The sequence below is a fragment of the Salmo trutta genome, chromosome 15 (assembly GCF_901001165.1).
Source record: "Salmo trutta chromosome 15, fSalTru1.1, whole genome shotgun sequence".
NCBI classification, from domain to species: domain Eukaryota; kingdom Metazoa; phylum Chordata; class Actinopteri; order Salmoniformes; family Salmonidae; genus Salmo; species Salmo trutta.
The window spans coordinates 31,421,237-31,437,686 of record NC_042971.1 but is presented as its reverse complement, the minus strand read 5'-3'; the positions used below and the strand labels follow the sequence as shown (position 1 = coordinate 31,437,686).

Genomic DNA, 16,450 nt, shown 5'->3' with positions numbered 1-16,450 from the left:
TCACAGTGCCATCCGTTTTGTCACCAAAGCTCCATATACTACCCACCACTGCGACCTGTACGCTCTCGTTGGCTGGCCCTCGCTTCATACTCGTCGCCAAACCCACTGGCTCCAGGTCATCTACAAGACCCTGCTAGGTGAAGTTCCCCCTTATCTCAGCTCGCTGGTCACCATAACAGCACCCACCTGTAGCACGCGCTCCAGCAGATATATCTCTCTGGTCACCCCCAAAACCAATTCCTCCTTCGGCCGCCTCTCCTTCCAGTTCTCTGCTGCCAATGATTGGAACGAACTACAAAAATCTCTAAAACGGGAAACACTTATCTCCCTCACTAGCTTTAAGCACCAGCTGTCAGAGCAGCTCACAGATTACTGCACCTGTACATAGCCCATCTATAATTTAGCCCATACAACTACCTCTTCCCCTACTGTATTTATTTTGCTCCTTTGCACCCCATTATTTCTATTTCTACTTTGCACTCTCTTCCACTGCAAATCTACCATTCCAGTGTTTTACTTGCTATATTGTATTTACTTCACCACCATGGCCTTTTTTGCCTTTACCTCCCTTATCTCACCTCATTTGCTCACTTTGTATATAGACTTATTTTCCTACTATATTATTGACTGTAGGTTTGTTTTACTCCATGTGTAACTCTGTGTTGTTATATGTGTCAAACTGCTTTGCTTTATCTCGGCCAGGTCGCAATTGTAAATGAGAACTTGTTCTCAACTTGCCTACCTGGTTAAAAAGGTGAAATAAATAAAATAAAATTACTTCAATTTTTTAAATTTCATTTAAACTTCATTTAACTAGGCAAGTCAGTTAAGATTAAATTCTTATTTACAATAGTGGCCTACCCCGGCCAAACCCTAACCCGGACGACGCTGGGTCAATTGTGCACCGCCCCATAGAGCTCCCAATCACGGCCTGTTGTGATACAGCCTGGAATCTAACCAGGGTCTGTAGTGACACCTCTAGCATTGAAACAGGCAAACCGTCAGTACAGAGACAAAGTGGAGTTGCAATTCAACAGCTCAGACACGAGACGTATGTGGCAGGGTCTACAGAGAATCACAGATTACAAAGGGAAAACCACCCATGTCGCGGACACCGATGTCTTGTTCCCGGACAAGCTAAACATAAAAATACATGTACATATTACCTCAACTAACCGGTGCCCCTATACATTGACTCTGTACTGGAACCCCCTGTATGTAGCTTCGCTATGGTTATTTTACTGCTGCTCTTTAATTATTTGTTACTTTTATTTATTTTTTAGGTATTTTTCTAAACTGCATTGTTGGTTAAGGCTTGTAAGTAGGCGTTTCACTAATGTCTACACCTGTTGTATTCAGCGCATGCGACAAATAAAATTTGATTTGACCTCCGATACTTCGCCTTCACTTCCATTTCTCCTCCTATCTTCGATCCTTTGTACAGCTAACTCTGTTTACATTTTGTACCATTCTTCAACAAACCATCTCCCATTTTCCTAAGTTCTTAAACAATTCAAGCACACCCTCTTCCTCTCTCTCTTCAACCTCCTCTGCATCCCCTCCCTAATCCAAATTTGTCTCCTTATGATAATACTGCACTTGTCATGACATCTTGCTCTTGCATGTCAGCAATTGAGAAAAATATTTTATATAGGAGTTGTGTATGTTGTTCACACGTACAGTGCATTCAGAAAGTATTCAGATCCCTTCACTTTCTCCACAGTTACGTTACAGCCTTATTCTAAAATGGATTAAATACAGGTTTTTCCTCATCTACACACCATTCCCCATAATGACAAAGTGAAAACTGTTTTTTTGAAATTTTTGCAAAGGTATTAAAAACAAAAAACTGATACCTTATGCCCATAATTATTCAGACTCTTTGCAATGAGACAAGACATTGAGCTCAGGTGCATCCTGTTTCTATTGATAATCCTTGAGATGGTTCTCAAACTTGGTGTCCACCTGTGGTAAATTCAATCGATTGGACATAATTCAGAAAGGCACACACCTGTCTATATAAAGTCCCACAGTTGACAGTGCATGTCAGAGCAAACACCAAGTCATGAGGTAGAAGGAATTGTCCGTAGAGCTCCGAGACAGGATTGTGTCGCTGCATAGATCCGAGGAAATGTACCAAAACATCTCTGCAACATTGAAGGTCCCCAAGAACACCGTGGCCTCCATCATTCTTAAATGGAAGTTTGGAACCACCAAGTCTTTCTAGAGCTGGCCGCAGTCAGGGGAAAAGGGCCTTGGTCAGGGAGGTGACCAAGAACCCAATGGTCACCCTGACAGAGCTCTTGGTTTCATCAGACCAGATAATCTTGTTTCTCATGCTCTGAGAGTCCTTTATGTGCCTTTTGGCAAACTCCAAGCAGGCTGTTATGTACCTTTTACTGAGGTGTAGCTTCCATCTAGCCACTCTACCATAAAGGACTGATTGGTGGAGTGCTGCAGAGATGGTTGTCTTTTTGGAAGGTTCTCCCATCTCCACAGAGGAGCTCTGTCAGTGACCATCAGGTTCTTGGTCACCTCCCTGACCAAGGCCATTGTCCCCCGATTGCTCAGTTTGGCCAGGGGGCCAGCTCTTGGAAGAGTCTTGGTCTGGAGGAAACCAGGCACCACACATGGCTCCTCATCCTTGCAGCCCCTGGAATTGTGCCATGGTAGAAAGACATGGTTAGGAGAGGACAATTCAACTCAAGGCCAGCCAATCATGCCGAATAGTCCATTGTTTCGACTGCTCACATCCCCCTAGATGGACGTCGACACGGTTCTTTGTGTGCACTGTGAACCAAAGTACTTTGTACTAAAATGTAGATTTAATCTTGTTAATAAAATGAAACCTGATGTCTCTGTTCAGTAATTTAGATTAGATGGAAGTACACCACAAACAGAAGAAAGCCTGTAAAGTCTGTAGCACACAGCTCTTCTGTACATTGTCAGCACTTGCTGTTCAAATAGAATGCATTGAAACACCTTGTATTGAGATGAAGAAATGCCAAAAGCTATTTCAGCACACAAAAATAAACCTTTATTCTTGCTTCTGGGCTCTGAAAGTAAGCCACAGTACAAAAGTGTCTGCTGAGAACAGACATGTAAACAAGTGTCTATGGAAACAAGTGTGTCTGACTCCTGAGATGTCTGAACAACAACCAAACTTAATTTCACTGTAGTCCCAGTCGTTCAGACCACGTCCTCCTCTTGTTTTGCAGCTGGTGATCAAATTTCTCCCAGAGTTTTGGCAAGAGTTCATCCATGAAGTCAGCTGTAGGTGCCAGGGCCCTGTGGAGAGGGAATTAAGAGTGTCTGGAGAGGTAGTGTTTGGGGCCGGTGAACAGGCAGTGCTGGGGCGCAGAGAACATTCACTGCTGTTTGTCCCCTAAAGAAAAAAAAAGGCTATTTAGTACACATATCCAAACCATTCAAAACGATCGATGAACATCAAATATCATTAACCGACACTAAAATAGACTATATCATTTTGCTAAGGTTTGAGCAGTTGAGCAAGTCTGGACAGCTACTCAACTCTGCGCAAACGTTTTCAACATTTTGAGTAGCTGGACCTAGCTACCAAACTTTGACTTTACCAATTTGGGAAGCTTATGATGTTCTTTGACAAAATAATGTTTGATCAAATGTTGTAAAGGTCTTTAGTTTAGTTGGTTGGCTTGCTTTCTCTGCACGAGTATGCTCCTAGGTTAGCTAGCCACTAGCCAGCGCTAGCTATTGTTAGCAAAACATGGCTACACTTTTCAGTGACTACAATAGAAAATACAACTTACCTCATCCTTTGGTGAAGACTTCATGTTGCTTTCAGTCTTCCCATGCTTCACGTGCCGAACGAGCCAGCAGCAACATTTCTGAAGTAGCTTTCCACCGGCATTTCCACTGTGGCCCTTGATTCTTTTCTTTGCCTTGACAAACTTGTTGCGAACCATACCCCACTTTTTCAAACAAGTGATTGGGTCGGACCCCAGCGTTTCCGCAATCACCCTCCATTAATTGGCATTTACATGCTGGTCTTTATATAATGCATGGCTATAATTGTAGTGGTTAAGGTACTTCTGTACCTCTTCGGTCAATCGATGCTTGAAGTTGTTGTTCGCCATGTTGAATACACACCGAGTTTCGGGCTTCTTCTTTAAAGTTTTATGGTAGACTTCACCTGATGTGTTGCCGCCACCTATGAGTTTCGGGCTTCTTCTTTAAAGTTTTATGGTAGACTACACCGGGTGTGTTGCCGCCACCTATGAGTTTCGGGCTGAAGAAGAAGAAACGTACGCCACCCACAGTTGACCAATCAAGGACGAAGGGGTATATACTTCGGCTCCCAGTCTCCAGTCTCCCCAGGTCAGCCACCAGGGGGAGACTGGTCGAGGCCTGGTGACAGACCGAGTATACATCTCGAGGCGAAGCTTCCCTCTGCTGGACGTGCCAGGTCTCGACGGGCTCTCCGGCCAGGACTAATTGGGGCTGATTGTGGTTGGTGAGTAATCAAGGGCTGATTGCTCACCAGCTGGACGGGTCCCATAAAGCTGCCAGAAGGGTAGCACACGTATAGCTGGGGATGGTTCTAGAGGTAAAAGGAGGGAGTTCAATTTTTGTTCCCCACAGGATACAGCAAGACCGGGAGCCCAGAAGACGGTATCCTGGAGAGGGTCTCATGGGGGAGACCTATTATTTTATTTTGGTTTGTTATTTAAATAAACACCCTTGAAACTGAGCTAGTCCTACTCTCTGTGTAAACGTTTTGACCAAACCCCCTGGTGTGCCACATAATATATGTACCAAATGTTTTCAAATGTTTCGGTTGGGAAGCAACCCTGCCTATTTCAGCAATTTCTCTTTTTAAAATTAGATTTTAAACCAAAGTGTTATCTTAACCACACTACTAACCTTATTCCTAACCTTAAATTAAGACCAAAAAGCACATTTATGTTTTGGGGGGGTATAGACTCTGGCTGTGGTAATTATTGGAAACCGTTGTGCTTGCTGGTCACATGCGTATCTGCCCTCTTATTGGCTAGAATTGTCCCACCTGATATTGCCTTCCATTTTTGAAGACATTTATTTTCATTGTTAGATCGGACACTAGAGTTTATGGTCAATATAATAATCTCAATTGCACACTCCTTGCATCCTCTCTCCTCGCCTTCTTCTCAAAACCCATTGGAGGAGAAGGTCAGAGGGGAGGGAGTGACCTCTGGCTTTCTCATTCAATGAGTTTGAGAAGGAGAGAGGACACGAGGAGAATGCAATTGGGAGAATCTCAATTGCATACTCCTTGGGTCCTCTCCTCGCCTCCTTCTCAAAACCCATTGGATGACAGGAGGTCAGAGGTTCCTCCCCTCTGACCTCCTTCATGGGTTTTGAGGGAGAGAGGACTCGAGGAGTATGCAAATGAGATGATCCCATTGAGATTCTTCCATTTGCTGTGTTCACGTGCTAGTCGGGACTGTAAACTTGTCCGACTTGCTAATAGGTTGTATTTATACACGTGCCGCGTTCAACCAGTTAGCAAGTTGGGACATTTCCGTGTTTCCAAGTTCCGACTAGCACTTGAATGCAGCAATTGACTGCCATTCTTAGGGCGGAGACAAGGGGAGAATCTTGCATCCTCCTCGAGTCGTCTCACCTCCTTCTCAAAACCCATCAGAGGAGAAGGACAGAGGGGAGGGACCTCTGGCTTTCTCATCCAATTGGTTTTGAGAAAGAGGCGAGGAGAGGGGATTCAAGGAGTATGCATTTGAGATTCTCCGAAGACAATCTCGTCATTATAAAGTATCTCTGGTGTCGTCACAATTACGCATGGCACTGGTCTGAAAGCTGAGGTAGAATTCTGTATTTTTTAAGGAAAACTTGGGTGGACTACTGGCAACGGGTTGATCTATGTACACGGTTTTTCTGTGTGTGGCCACTGCTCATGCAGTTAAGATGTTGGTGCACGGAAAAGACACGTTTCTGAGGTCAGCAGGAGGATTATGAGATGGAGTTATGTCGGGATGCCACCGGTCCTCAAGCAAAGTCAGGAGAAGAGGAATGAGGTGGAAGGTGTGGTGAAGAGCTCGGAACCCGAGCCATGCTAGGATATATCAGTTATCCTTTTAGAGCTTTTGTGCCGAATCCACTGCGCTGTTTCATGTGCAACGTTTATGGTCAAGTCACATAAGTTTGTAGGAGGGAGATTACAAGATGTGGGAAATGTGCAAGAGGGTATGGGATAGAGGATTGTGTAGTTTCAGTGGATAAAGTTGTGTGTGTTAACTGTAGGGGTGCCCATGTTGCTGGGGATCGGAAGTGTCCGGTGTCTGAGAGAAAGCTTGAGGTGGGTAGACTCAGAGTATTGCAGAAGCTGTCGTATGCTAAAGCAGTGAAGAAAGTAAAGGAGGAAAGGTCAAGGGTGAGAGGATGCCTGTGAGTAGTAGATCTGTGCCAGCACAGAGGGATAGGCCAATGAGTGATATATGCTTCAGTAAGGTTAGCTGGCTTCTAAGCAATGGTTATCAACTGTACCACAGAAATGTAACTTAAATCACAGAAAATAGATGTAGTGGTAGCTGCAGGGAAGTATTTGGGTGTACGAGATTTGACTTCAGAAGAGTTACAGGGTGTAATGAGTGGTGGTGTCCTGTCATCCCAGGCTGTTGGCATGGTGCAGGAGCAGATAGGGTCAAAGTAGTGGAATGGTGTAGTGGGTTTTTAATGAGTGTAAGGTTAGTCGGTAGGGTAATTAAAAATATATTTGTTTTCAGTGGCGATCCATCATTCAGGGCCGGTGGGGCAGAGCCACCTGTTTTGAGCCTCACATTTTCAGCAAAAAAAAAGAACATGCCTGTTTTGCATGTTATTTTGGCATTAATATGTGTCACATATCAGTTTGAAAACAATGTAAAACATTTTTTTTTTATCATTGAGTTAATAAAGAACAAAGTCACATACAAACATGGTCTCTTTTTCTGTGGTGGGGTGGGGCAGCCAGTGGAAAATAGGGAGCGTATGGGGTTGGTAATGTTCTCTAGTTCCACCGTGATTGGCTCAGTGTTCTGTCACTCATGGGGACACTATGTCACCAGCAAATCTAAGGGTAGACCTCGAAAATTCAAGCCACTTGGGTGCTGCTATAGATTTACATTAGAAGTGCCCATCCAATAAGGCTCAAGGTCATTGGCCACAGATAAAATTACGTCAAATCACGTTATATCAACAGTAGTTTTGATTGGACTGATCATATTTTCAGAATCTTAGTTAGCAGTCATCATCATGAATCAAGTCAACAATATACTGGCAAATCCTTTTTAATCCTTGTCATATGAAGAGAAATAATGAAGAGAAATTATAGATAAAACGTATCGGTGATCATTGGCCATTGGACATAAACATTACACAACAAGTTGGAAATGGCAAATTCAACAATGAGTGGTCTGGAAGGAATCAGTGGCCAACTGCAAGCATTGCAAAGCAATCACTAGCCTGCAATTCAGTGGAGTGGCTGTGTGGTCCCACGTCTGGGTTTAAGGGTCTCTTTTCCAAGCTTAAAATGATAAACATTCAACATTGGCCATGCTGTCAATCCAGCATGATTTCTTCCACGCTCAAAACAACTGTTAACTCGGAACTGGGAAATCTGATTTCAGTTAGTTCAAGACAAGCAGTTCGCTACACCCTCAATAACATCTGCTAATCACGTGTATTTTAAAAAATGTATTTCACCTTTATTTAACCAGGTAAGGTTCTCATTTACAACTGCGACCTGGCCAAGACAAAGCAAAGCAGTGCGACACAAACAACAACACAGAGTTACACATGGAATAAACAAACGTACAGTCAATAACACAATAGAAAATTCTATATACAGTGTGTGCAAATTAAGTAAGATTAGGGCGGTAAGGCAATAAATAGGCCATAGTGGCAAAATAATTACAATTTAGCAAATAAACACTGAGGTGATTGATGTGCAGAAGATGAATGTGCAAGTAGAGATACTGGGGTGCAAAGGAGCAAAACAAATTGAAATAAAATAAACAATATGGGGATGAGGTAGTTGGATGGGCTATTTACAGATGGGCTATGTACAGGTGCAATGATCTGTAAGCTGCTCTGATAGCTGATGCTTAAAGTTAGTGAGGGAGTCTCCAGCTTCAGTGATTTTTGCAATTCGTTCCAGTCATTGTTCCAGTATGTGACCAATAAAATTTGATTTGAACTGGGAACTCGGGGGGAAAACGAGCTCCGACTGGGAAAATACATTTTGAACGGTGATCCAACTCAGAATTGTAGGTCAGGAACTCTGGCCTCTTTCTAGAGCTACAACCTGAAGATCACTGACGTCATCATGATTCGACCTTGTTTTTTTCAGAGTTCCCAGTTGTCTTGAAAGCACCATAAATCCAGAGAATGCCAGACTTTGATGACAAAGTTTGACGAAGGACCGCCGCGTCACCTTCCTGTTCAAGTGAGCACAGCACAAGGTGAGTCCAAAAATGCATTGTATGCTGCTGCATAAATGATGTAATATGCCAGGGAGATATGCATACTGTAACTAATAAAGTGTAATAGGTGTATGTTGTGTAGTAAGCTGTTAGTAGCCCATGTGCCTCACCCTAATAATTTGGTCTATTTTCCCCTCTTAATTTTGCCTACTGTTCTGATTTGGTGGTGCACATGTGGCCTATAACCTGTTTTAGAGAAATGTAATCATTGAATATTGTAAGAGCTTTCATTGTCTGCTTATTTGCCCCCTTTATTTATCATACGATTCTGACTTGGTGCACAGGGAGAACACTGTAAGAACGGCCCATGTTCTGAATTCTGTCGCTGTACATTTCAAAAGTGCTGAACAAATTGTTATATTGACTACGTTCGTCCTAGCTTGCTCATTAATGTCTTAATCGAAATTACGGATTGCCTCTTATCCGCTTGTCGTCCCCTTATGCCATAGTTTGTACATATCAACTGTCAGTAGAGCTACATTTGTTTAAGCAAGTCAGCCATATCAGCTATGATTTTTAAAGGTAGTAAATGAGGCTGAATGAACTGTTTCGCTGCCAGACAAGACTCTGCTGATAGAAAGATGTAGCAGTGGTAAGGTGTTGGGACTGGTATTGGGACAGATGGAACAGTGGTAAGTTGTTGGGACTGGTATTAGGACAGATATACCAGTGGTAAGGTATTGGGCCAGCTTTATGTAGGCCCTAACAGATTGTGGGCACCGTTTGTCACTGTTTTAGTGCAATTAATGTATTGTTTAGTGTTGTGTAGTGGATTTGCTGGCATGCATCCCAAATATTTTTGTTTCTTTGCCCCACCAAGATTTAAAATGCAAAAATCGCCACTGTTTGTATTCTTTACGTTTCCCCCTTTGTATCACAAAGCGAAATGGATTTATACTATAGTTCAGTTGGGGGCGGTAATGCAACATATTGGATGCCAACTGCCGTTAAACTTCACCAAAGAAGAAGAACAATTACGCATGTACTCGCTGCTGCCGAAAGAAAACATGGCGCTCGAGGAACCTAATGGAGATTTTCCATATTTACCTTCAGGGGCGGTGGAGGGTAAACTCGCGTTATCCTATGCTCAATATCATTGACATCCACTTTGGTCTAGTATGGTTTATTTATTATTGCTGTGAGCAGAGCATAAACAATCAACGCTAGCTTTCAAGTAATACAATACCACTATGCTTGCTAACGGTAGCTATTTAGCCATTTGAGATTCAAGCTCCAAGGTCGATGCAAGGCATTAGTGAAGGAGTAATGTTAGTTAGTAGATGACTTGCTATTTTCAAAGCCACCGTGGCCTTCTGAAGACTGCCTTTTATGTGTGTACTTTTCGTCTTAAGTAAATTTGCTAAATCAGTAGCTAGCTAGTAGCCGAGTTGTTCTCGTGCAGCTAGCAGACACGAGATCCACATAGCACGTTGGGAGCGATGAAACATCTGAAGTCCATTCATTTTCAGTGAAGTGGGCGGGAGGGCCTTTGGGCGATGTGAGCATGGGCAAAGAATGTGAACAGGGCGGACCAAAGTTGGGGAAAGCTGAACTTAATGCAAATTATCCGCGACATCGCGTTATTGACCAATCGAAGCTCACTATAGTTTCCAGACCTTATTGGATTGGCTGTTGATACCTTCCACTTCCTAGCCTGTTTGCTCGCACCAACATCAGGTTGATGCAAGCTATCCGAATTTACGAGTTAAAGGATCTCGGCCATAAGTGTTAAAAGCTAAGTGTGCTAGCTACAACAACTACACATAATGCAATACTATAACTTAGCTGTGAGCTCATCATCACAGGCCATAGAGCTTCATAGATAATGATATACCACAGATGGATAGATCTATATGAGTCTTTGGTGATTCTGTGTTTTCTGTTTAATTAACACTGACATCCATTCAGTAAACAGGATGATAAAGGAGAATGGTGACCTGTTTTCTGATGCCCTGTGCAAAGTCTGCAGTGCTGTCCTGAATTCTGACTCACAGAAACTTGCACATTATCAGGTCAGTGATCCCACAGGATTTGGAATCTTATATGGTTGTTTTCTCAACCAGTATACAGAGCAGCAGCTGATGTTTTCATTATTTCCTTCTGTTGTCGCATTCTTTTCAGAGCAAAAAGCATGCCAACAAAGTGAGACGCTACATGAGCATCCACAAAGAAGAGGAGCCCACCATCAAAAGGTTCAAGTTGCCTTCGGGAGACAGCGTAAGTTACTTCTCAGCTAGAAAATGTTTTATCCAGCACTTCGCTTCCCAGTAGAGACAGTGTTCATGGATAGAGCTCCCTTAACCTTTTTGTCTTCTTCACGGTTGCTGCCCCCCATATTCAGGCCAACAGTAATGAAGAGACGGATCGCTCCAAAGCCTGTCTTATATGTAATATGACATTTTCCTCTCCGGTGGTGGCTGAGTCCCACTACCAGGGCAAGGTGCACACCAAGAACCTGAGACTGAAGACTTTTGGCCACCAGCCCCCAGGTAAGAGGCTGCCTACATGGATTGTATGGCCATATGAGATAAGCCTGTTTTAAATTTTCCACCCCATCTGCACACATTTTCTTTTTCTCCTACTGTGTTATTCCTTCAACGCACATGCCTGTATTTTCCAAATGTGCCAAAAAATTAGGTAAACTCCTTCCTGTCTGATTAATGTGTCATATCCTGCCTTCTATATCTGCCTTCTACCTCTCCAATAGCACTACCTCAGGCCTTGGCCCCAGTAGTGAAGAAGAAGACTCAGTCAGAAGAGGCGAGCAGCATGGCATCGTCAGGCCCGGCCGAGGACGACCAGGACCACTTCTGTTCCATCTGCCACGCCTCATTCAACAACCCCCTCATGGCCAAGCAGCACTACGAAGGCAAGAAGCATAAAAAACAGCTGACCCAGCAGAAGCTGATGGAGACCTATGGGCCGTCCACAGCACCAGGTAGGACCTAGCCTCTAAAGCCCCTCACATTCTGTTCAAAGGCCTGGGGAAGTTCTCCTCAGGAAGACGATCAAAAGGGTTGGAGTCTAGATGGAAATATTTGTATATATTTCACGTGGGTATAGAGCTCCAAATAGAGGTGGTATTTGAGAAAATATTTCTGACTTGCAACAAGCTACTAAAGCTTTGTCCGACACAGTAGGAAAATAGGCATGCGTAAAACAAGGAAACGCTCTCCCTTGTGCAGGGTTTCCCAAACTCTGTACACGTTTTTGTTTTTGCCCTAGCACCACACAGTTGATTCAAATAATCAACATGTTTTGATCATTTGAATCAGCTGTGTAATGTTTGGGCAAAATCCAAAACATGCGCCCGTTGGGGTCCCGAGGACCGAGTTTGGGAAATGCTGCCCTAAGTTGAAACCTAATTTATAAGAGCCAATCAAATTTGAGCATTGACAGCCAGCACTCCCATTGAAAAGCAAAATAAATCCAATACTGAAGTTCTCCAGACTTCTAATAGACAAGACGAGATTTGGAAGGAGGCCCCGCAAAACTAGGACCAGACAGCCACTGACACCCAACATGTGGAAAGAAAAGCACTTGATTTAGAACTTTGTGAATATGGGCATATGATTATGTACATTTTGAGTTTCTATCAAGTGTAAATAATTCTCTCTGGAGGGTCATATACAGTAGCAGCAAGACAGTACAGGACCTTGTGTACCAATACCGTATTGGGTCATTGCATGTTAGTGTAATGTCTAAAACGGCATTCCTTGCTAACTAGTCCCTCCTATATGTGTCTCCAGCTTCCACAGTAAAGGGCTATCCATGCACTGTGTGCAACATTGAACTCAACTCTGTGGAACAGTATCAAGCTCACATCAGCGGCTCCAAACATAAGAACCAGTATGTGTCTCTCTTGCTCATTCCCACTCTCCCATGCCCCGTGAGCCAGAAGAAACAACTACCACTGCATGCACACACACCAACTGGAGTATACCACACCGCACGCCCAGATAACTTCTGTTTGGACTCCAAACAGAAGTTATCCTATTCAGAAAATGTTTTTTTTCCTTCATATTTTAGTCTTTAACATGGCTTTGTTGTAACACGTTTTTATATATTTCCAGTGTCAGAGGGAAGAAGGGGAGCAACCCAACATTTGTCAGCCCCTCTGAAAACCAGTACACAGCAGAAAACCAGCAGTCTGAGTACCGTTATACGCCTGAAGCCGAACCAGTCCAGGAGGACTGGGGTGCTTTCAACCAGGACTACGAGTGAAGAGACTCCCAGTACCCCCCACCTCTCTCCAACTACCACAGCTACTGGTGTCCCTCAGTTAGGGCCAGGAGGATTTCCTGACCACATCACCTGACCAGGATAAACTCTCTTTGTTACAGGCTACAACTAGGCCCCAGAGTTTTCCCTGTTCATGTCACATGGTCATGGAAAATCCCTGGAAAGAGAGTGTGTCCTCCCTGCTTTTCTCTGTGGTGTCGTATCTGCCTCATAGGTGAATCCTATCTATCTACTCCAGTTCTACTTCATTCTATCTGTACTCAGAGACGGTCAGTCTCCCAGTACGTGTTGGTTGTGTTCTCAGTCGGTCAGACCAGAGCGGTATAGAGACACCTGGACATGTTGTCTATCATTCCTGTTCAAAATGTCATATTTCAAATTCTGACATAATACAGTACAATGATATGATGTTGGTGTGATGGACTTGCAGTAGTGTTATGGTTCTATTTTTATTTGGGCTCATAATCCTTGGTCCCCCCCCCCCCCTAGAGTTTTGTCCAACACCTAAATCTTTTGATTCATCTCTTTACATAATGTTTCTCTGTGACTGGCTGAGAGGAAAAACTCTCAATAACATGTCCTGTACGGAAAGTTATTTTTGTTGAACTTTTACTCGTTCTAGTTATTTCAGTTTTCAGATAGCAACATGGAGAGTAACTTGGACTTTCTAAAAAATATTATATACATGTAATTTTCTGCACCCTCCAACCTCAGTGTTTGTGAGAACCTTCTAGTTTGATGTCTATTGTAAGTAAAAGACTGCCAGATGATAAGTACGTCCTATAATCGTTTTATTATATGTACATGCGTTCGTATCAATTTAAAAACAGAGCTGTCACAAACTAACAATACGTTGCAGCAGATAAGCAATGTCATACTCTAACCTTACTCTGTATTAGGAATGCGCTGTCAGTACCAGGGCTTAAAAAGCAATGTAATTCTGTTTTTATTCCTGTTTATTTCTGTTTTTAGTCACATGAAAAATTATATGAAGCAACTTACAATGTGAAATATGCCTTTACTAGACATCTGCTGTAGTATGTCATAGTTGTAGAAATCATAATGTTTTACTCCATAGTTGTCCATCTGTGCTGGTAGGGTCATGAAAGATTGTCTGAATATTGGTCAACATTCTGTCTGAGGGAGTGGCTTTTGGAATGGGATTTGTCTGTGAATGTAAAGATACTCTGAGAGTGTTTCAGTGGGATGGTGAGACTAAAATAAGGTATTTTAAAAGGTCAATGTTTGGTGTAGTAAGTGCTAATACTTTTAATGTTTTTGCTGCATTTATTGAATGGACAAAAAATATCTTCTTGGATATGGGTCGGATTAGTGAGGGATTGGATGTGCAGAATCGTCGTAGCAGTCCCGGGCGCGTTACTGACAGACAGTAAAGGATCCTAGATTTGTACTTTTATTGTTTCAAGTGAAATACTATGTTGATCTTTAAAAGCATAAATAGATTTTGATTGATCTTAAGATCCCATTCCCATTATTTCATTTTGTGACGAGTTGTTTTGGCTATGTGAAATTTTGTCATGTCCTAAAATAGTTTTTTTTCATCAGACATGACAAGTTGAATATCTATTACTGAATGTGTCGCCCTGCCTTTTGGCTGAAGAAACGTTGCATTCATTTTGGATGTAATTCATTAGAAGAGGGCTTCTAAATACATTGTAAAACAAGCAAAAATATGGCCTTTTATTTCAGACCTCATTCTTGTTGTATTAGTTATTGTGTTGTAAATTATCAGATTTATTTTCAATACAAACTATGTATGCCTAAAGAAGTGCTAGGAAAATGTGTATCTAGTAAAACAATGTTTTAACTAAAGTCAGATTTCCTGTATTTCTATTCATTTTACTAAATGTATTCCTCACACCCAAACATTTTGTTGGCTCTTCAAGCCCATTATTGTACATTGTCACTGGATGGCGCACTTACTCCTTTCTAGCCTGAGCAATAGATACCCTGGCTCAAAATCAACGTTTATTGGTAGCATACACACATTTTCAGAGGTTATCCCAGGTGCAGCGAAATGCTTGTTTCTAGCTCAAACAGCACAGTAATACCTAGGAATAATAAAAAATAAATACCCCCCCCCCCTCTAGTCATGACTAGAATACAGTATATACACACAAAGTGGGTGAAACAGTATGTAAACATTAAAGTGACCAGTTTTCAATGACTGTACATAGGCCAGCATTCTCTAAGGTCCAGGGTAGAGTACAGTGTGGTAGCCGGCTAGAATGGTGATTAATGTTCAGGGCAGGGTTCTGGGCAGAGGTCGGCTAGTGGTGACTAATAGTCTGATGGCCTGGAGATAGAAGCTGTCTCGGTCCCAGCTTTGATGCACCTGTACTGTCTCCGCCTTGTAGATGGTAGCGGGGTGAACATGCTGTGACTCGGGTGGCTGAGGTCCATTGATGATCTTGGGCTTCCTGTGACATTGGGTGCTGTAGATGTCCTGGAGAGCAGGCAGTGTGCCCCCGGTGATGCGTTGGGCTGACCGCACCACCCTCTGGAGAGCCGTGCGGTTGTGGACAGTGCAATTGCCATACCAGACGAGGATGCATCCAGACCGGATGCTCACAATGGGGCATCTGTACAAGTTTGTAAGGGTCTTGGGGTCCAAGACACATTTCTTCAGCCTCCTGAGGTTGACGAGGTGCTGTTGCACTTTCACCACGCTGTCTATGAAGGGACCCTTTCAGGTTGTCAGTGATATGTACGCAGAGGGACTTGAATCTTTAGACCCACTCCACTTCGGCCCGGTCAATGTGGATGGGGGCGTGCTCTCTGCTGTCTCCTATAGTCCACGATCAGCTCCTTCGTGTTTAGTTGAAGTTGATGGTGAGGTTATTTTCCTATCGCCAGGGCTTACCTCCCTGTTGGCTGTCTCATCGTTGTTGGTAATCAGGCCTACCACTGTTGTACTTCATGAAGTGAGTGCTACGGGGCGATAGTCATTTAGTTCTGTTACCTTCGCTTACTTGGATACAGGTATAATGGTAGGCCGAGGCTTGCTCGGCCTCGGAAGCCTCTTGCCAGGGTTGTACACCATACAGACAAGCAAACATCCATCGAACACAGACTCAAATTATTTCTCAAGAACAGTTAAGCTTTTCAACATGTTCTGTATTGTTATCACTATTTTATTTGTAATCACTATAATTATACACATCTGTTTGTTCATTTTATGTGGTTCTCAACTAAGATTTAACCACAAACGTCTGTATTTGGATGATGTTTTTAGTTTTTTAGTTCACATTTAATTTGAGAACGTCTGTGTTTTCTTATGATTGAATGTTGAGGTGTGTGTGTAGAGCTTATTCTAAAATGGGTCATTTTATTTGAGTGAAGTACACATTGATCAAACGGGGAGGAGAGTTATTAGCTGACACACAAAGTCTGCTTTTGACACGTTTCTCTCCCTGTGTCTATTCAGGACATTGCTCCTGCACCACTGCACCATAGAGGTCAATGAGCTTGATTTGGCATAGGTACAACTTCCATTCATAAAGTGTGTGTGTGTGTGTGTGTGTGTGTGTGTGTGTGTGTGAGCGCAGGAGGTAAAGGGTTCAGTCTTTTCATTGATAGCATCTATTTACTCGACTGGGGAGGTGTCTGGGTCCTCCATTCATAGAGCCAGGCCCTACTAGGCATCCGTTGGAGGCGCCAAGGTTTATAAACACTGCAGCCACACGTAGGCC

General features: G+C 43.0%; 1 protein-coding gene and 1 long non-coding RNA gene across 3 annotated transcripts; one reads left to right on the top strand and one right to left on the bottom strand.

The window, feature by feature from the left end:
- Positions 1–3,012: 3,012 nt before the first annotated feature.
- LOC115148815 (uncharacterized) lies at positions 3,013–4,322 on the bottom strand. The gene is made up of 2 exons (XR_003866752.1): positions 3,789–4,322; positions 3,013–3,385 (listed from the first exon to the last, which is right to left on the bottom strand). It is a non-coding gene; the product is annotated as an uncharacterized LOC115148815 (long non-coding RNA).
- Positions 4,323–9,455: 5,133 nt separating this feature from the next.
- Positions 9,456–14,570, top strand: LOC115148814 (zinc finger protein 346). 2 transcript variants are annotated; one of them, XM_029691063.1, is made up of 7 exons: positions 9,456–9,560; positions 10,404–10,507; positions 10,617–10,712; positions 10,837–10,984; positions 11,203–11,433; positions 12,245–12,344; positions 12,569–14,570. In XM_029691063.1, the coding sequence occupies exons 1-7, from the start codon at positions 9,476–9,478 to the stop codon at positions 12,717–12,719; spliced, it is 915 nt and encodes a 304-aa protein (XP_029546923.1). In that variant the 5' UTR covers positions 9,456–9,475; the 3' UTR covers positions 12,720–14,570. The 2 variants fall into 2 exon arrangements, with proteins under 2 accessions (XP_029546923.1, XP_029546924.1); XM_029691064.1 differs by having other exon boundaries at positions 9,468–9,826.
- The last annotated feature ends 1,880 nt before the right edge of the window (positions 14,571–16,450 follow it).

What these genes read in the sequence shown, in the direction of transcription:
- LOC115148814 (XM_029691063.1), top strand. Translation starts at nt 9,476, where the DNA reads ATGTACTCGCTGCTGCCGAAAGAAAACATGGCGCTCGAGGAACCTAAT. An exon ending in TTTTGGCCACCAGCCCCCAG is followed by an intron (nt 10,985 to 11,202) that starts GTAAGAGGCTGC and finishes CCTCTCCAATAG; the next exon opens with CACTACCTCAGGCCTTGGCC. An exon ending in GGCTCCAAACATAAGAACCA is followed by an intron (nt 12,345 to 12,568) that starts GTATGTGTCTCT and finishes ATATATTTCCAG; the next exon opens with TGTCAGAGGGAAGAAGGGGA.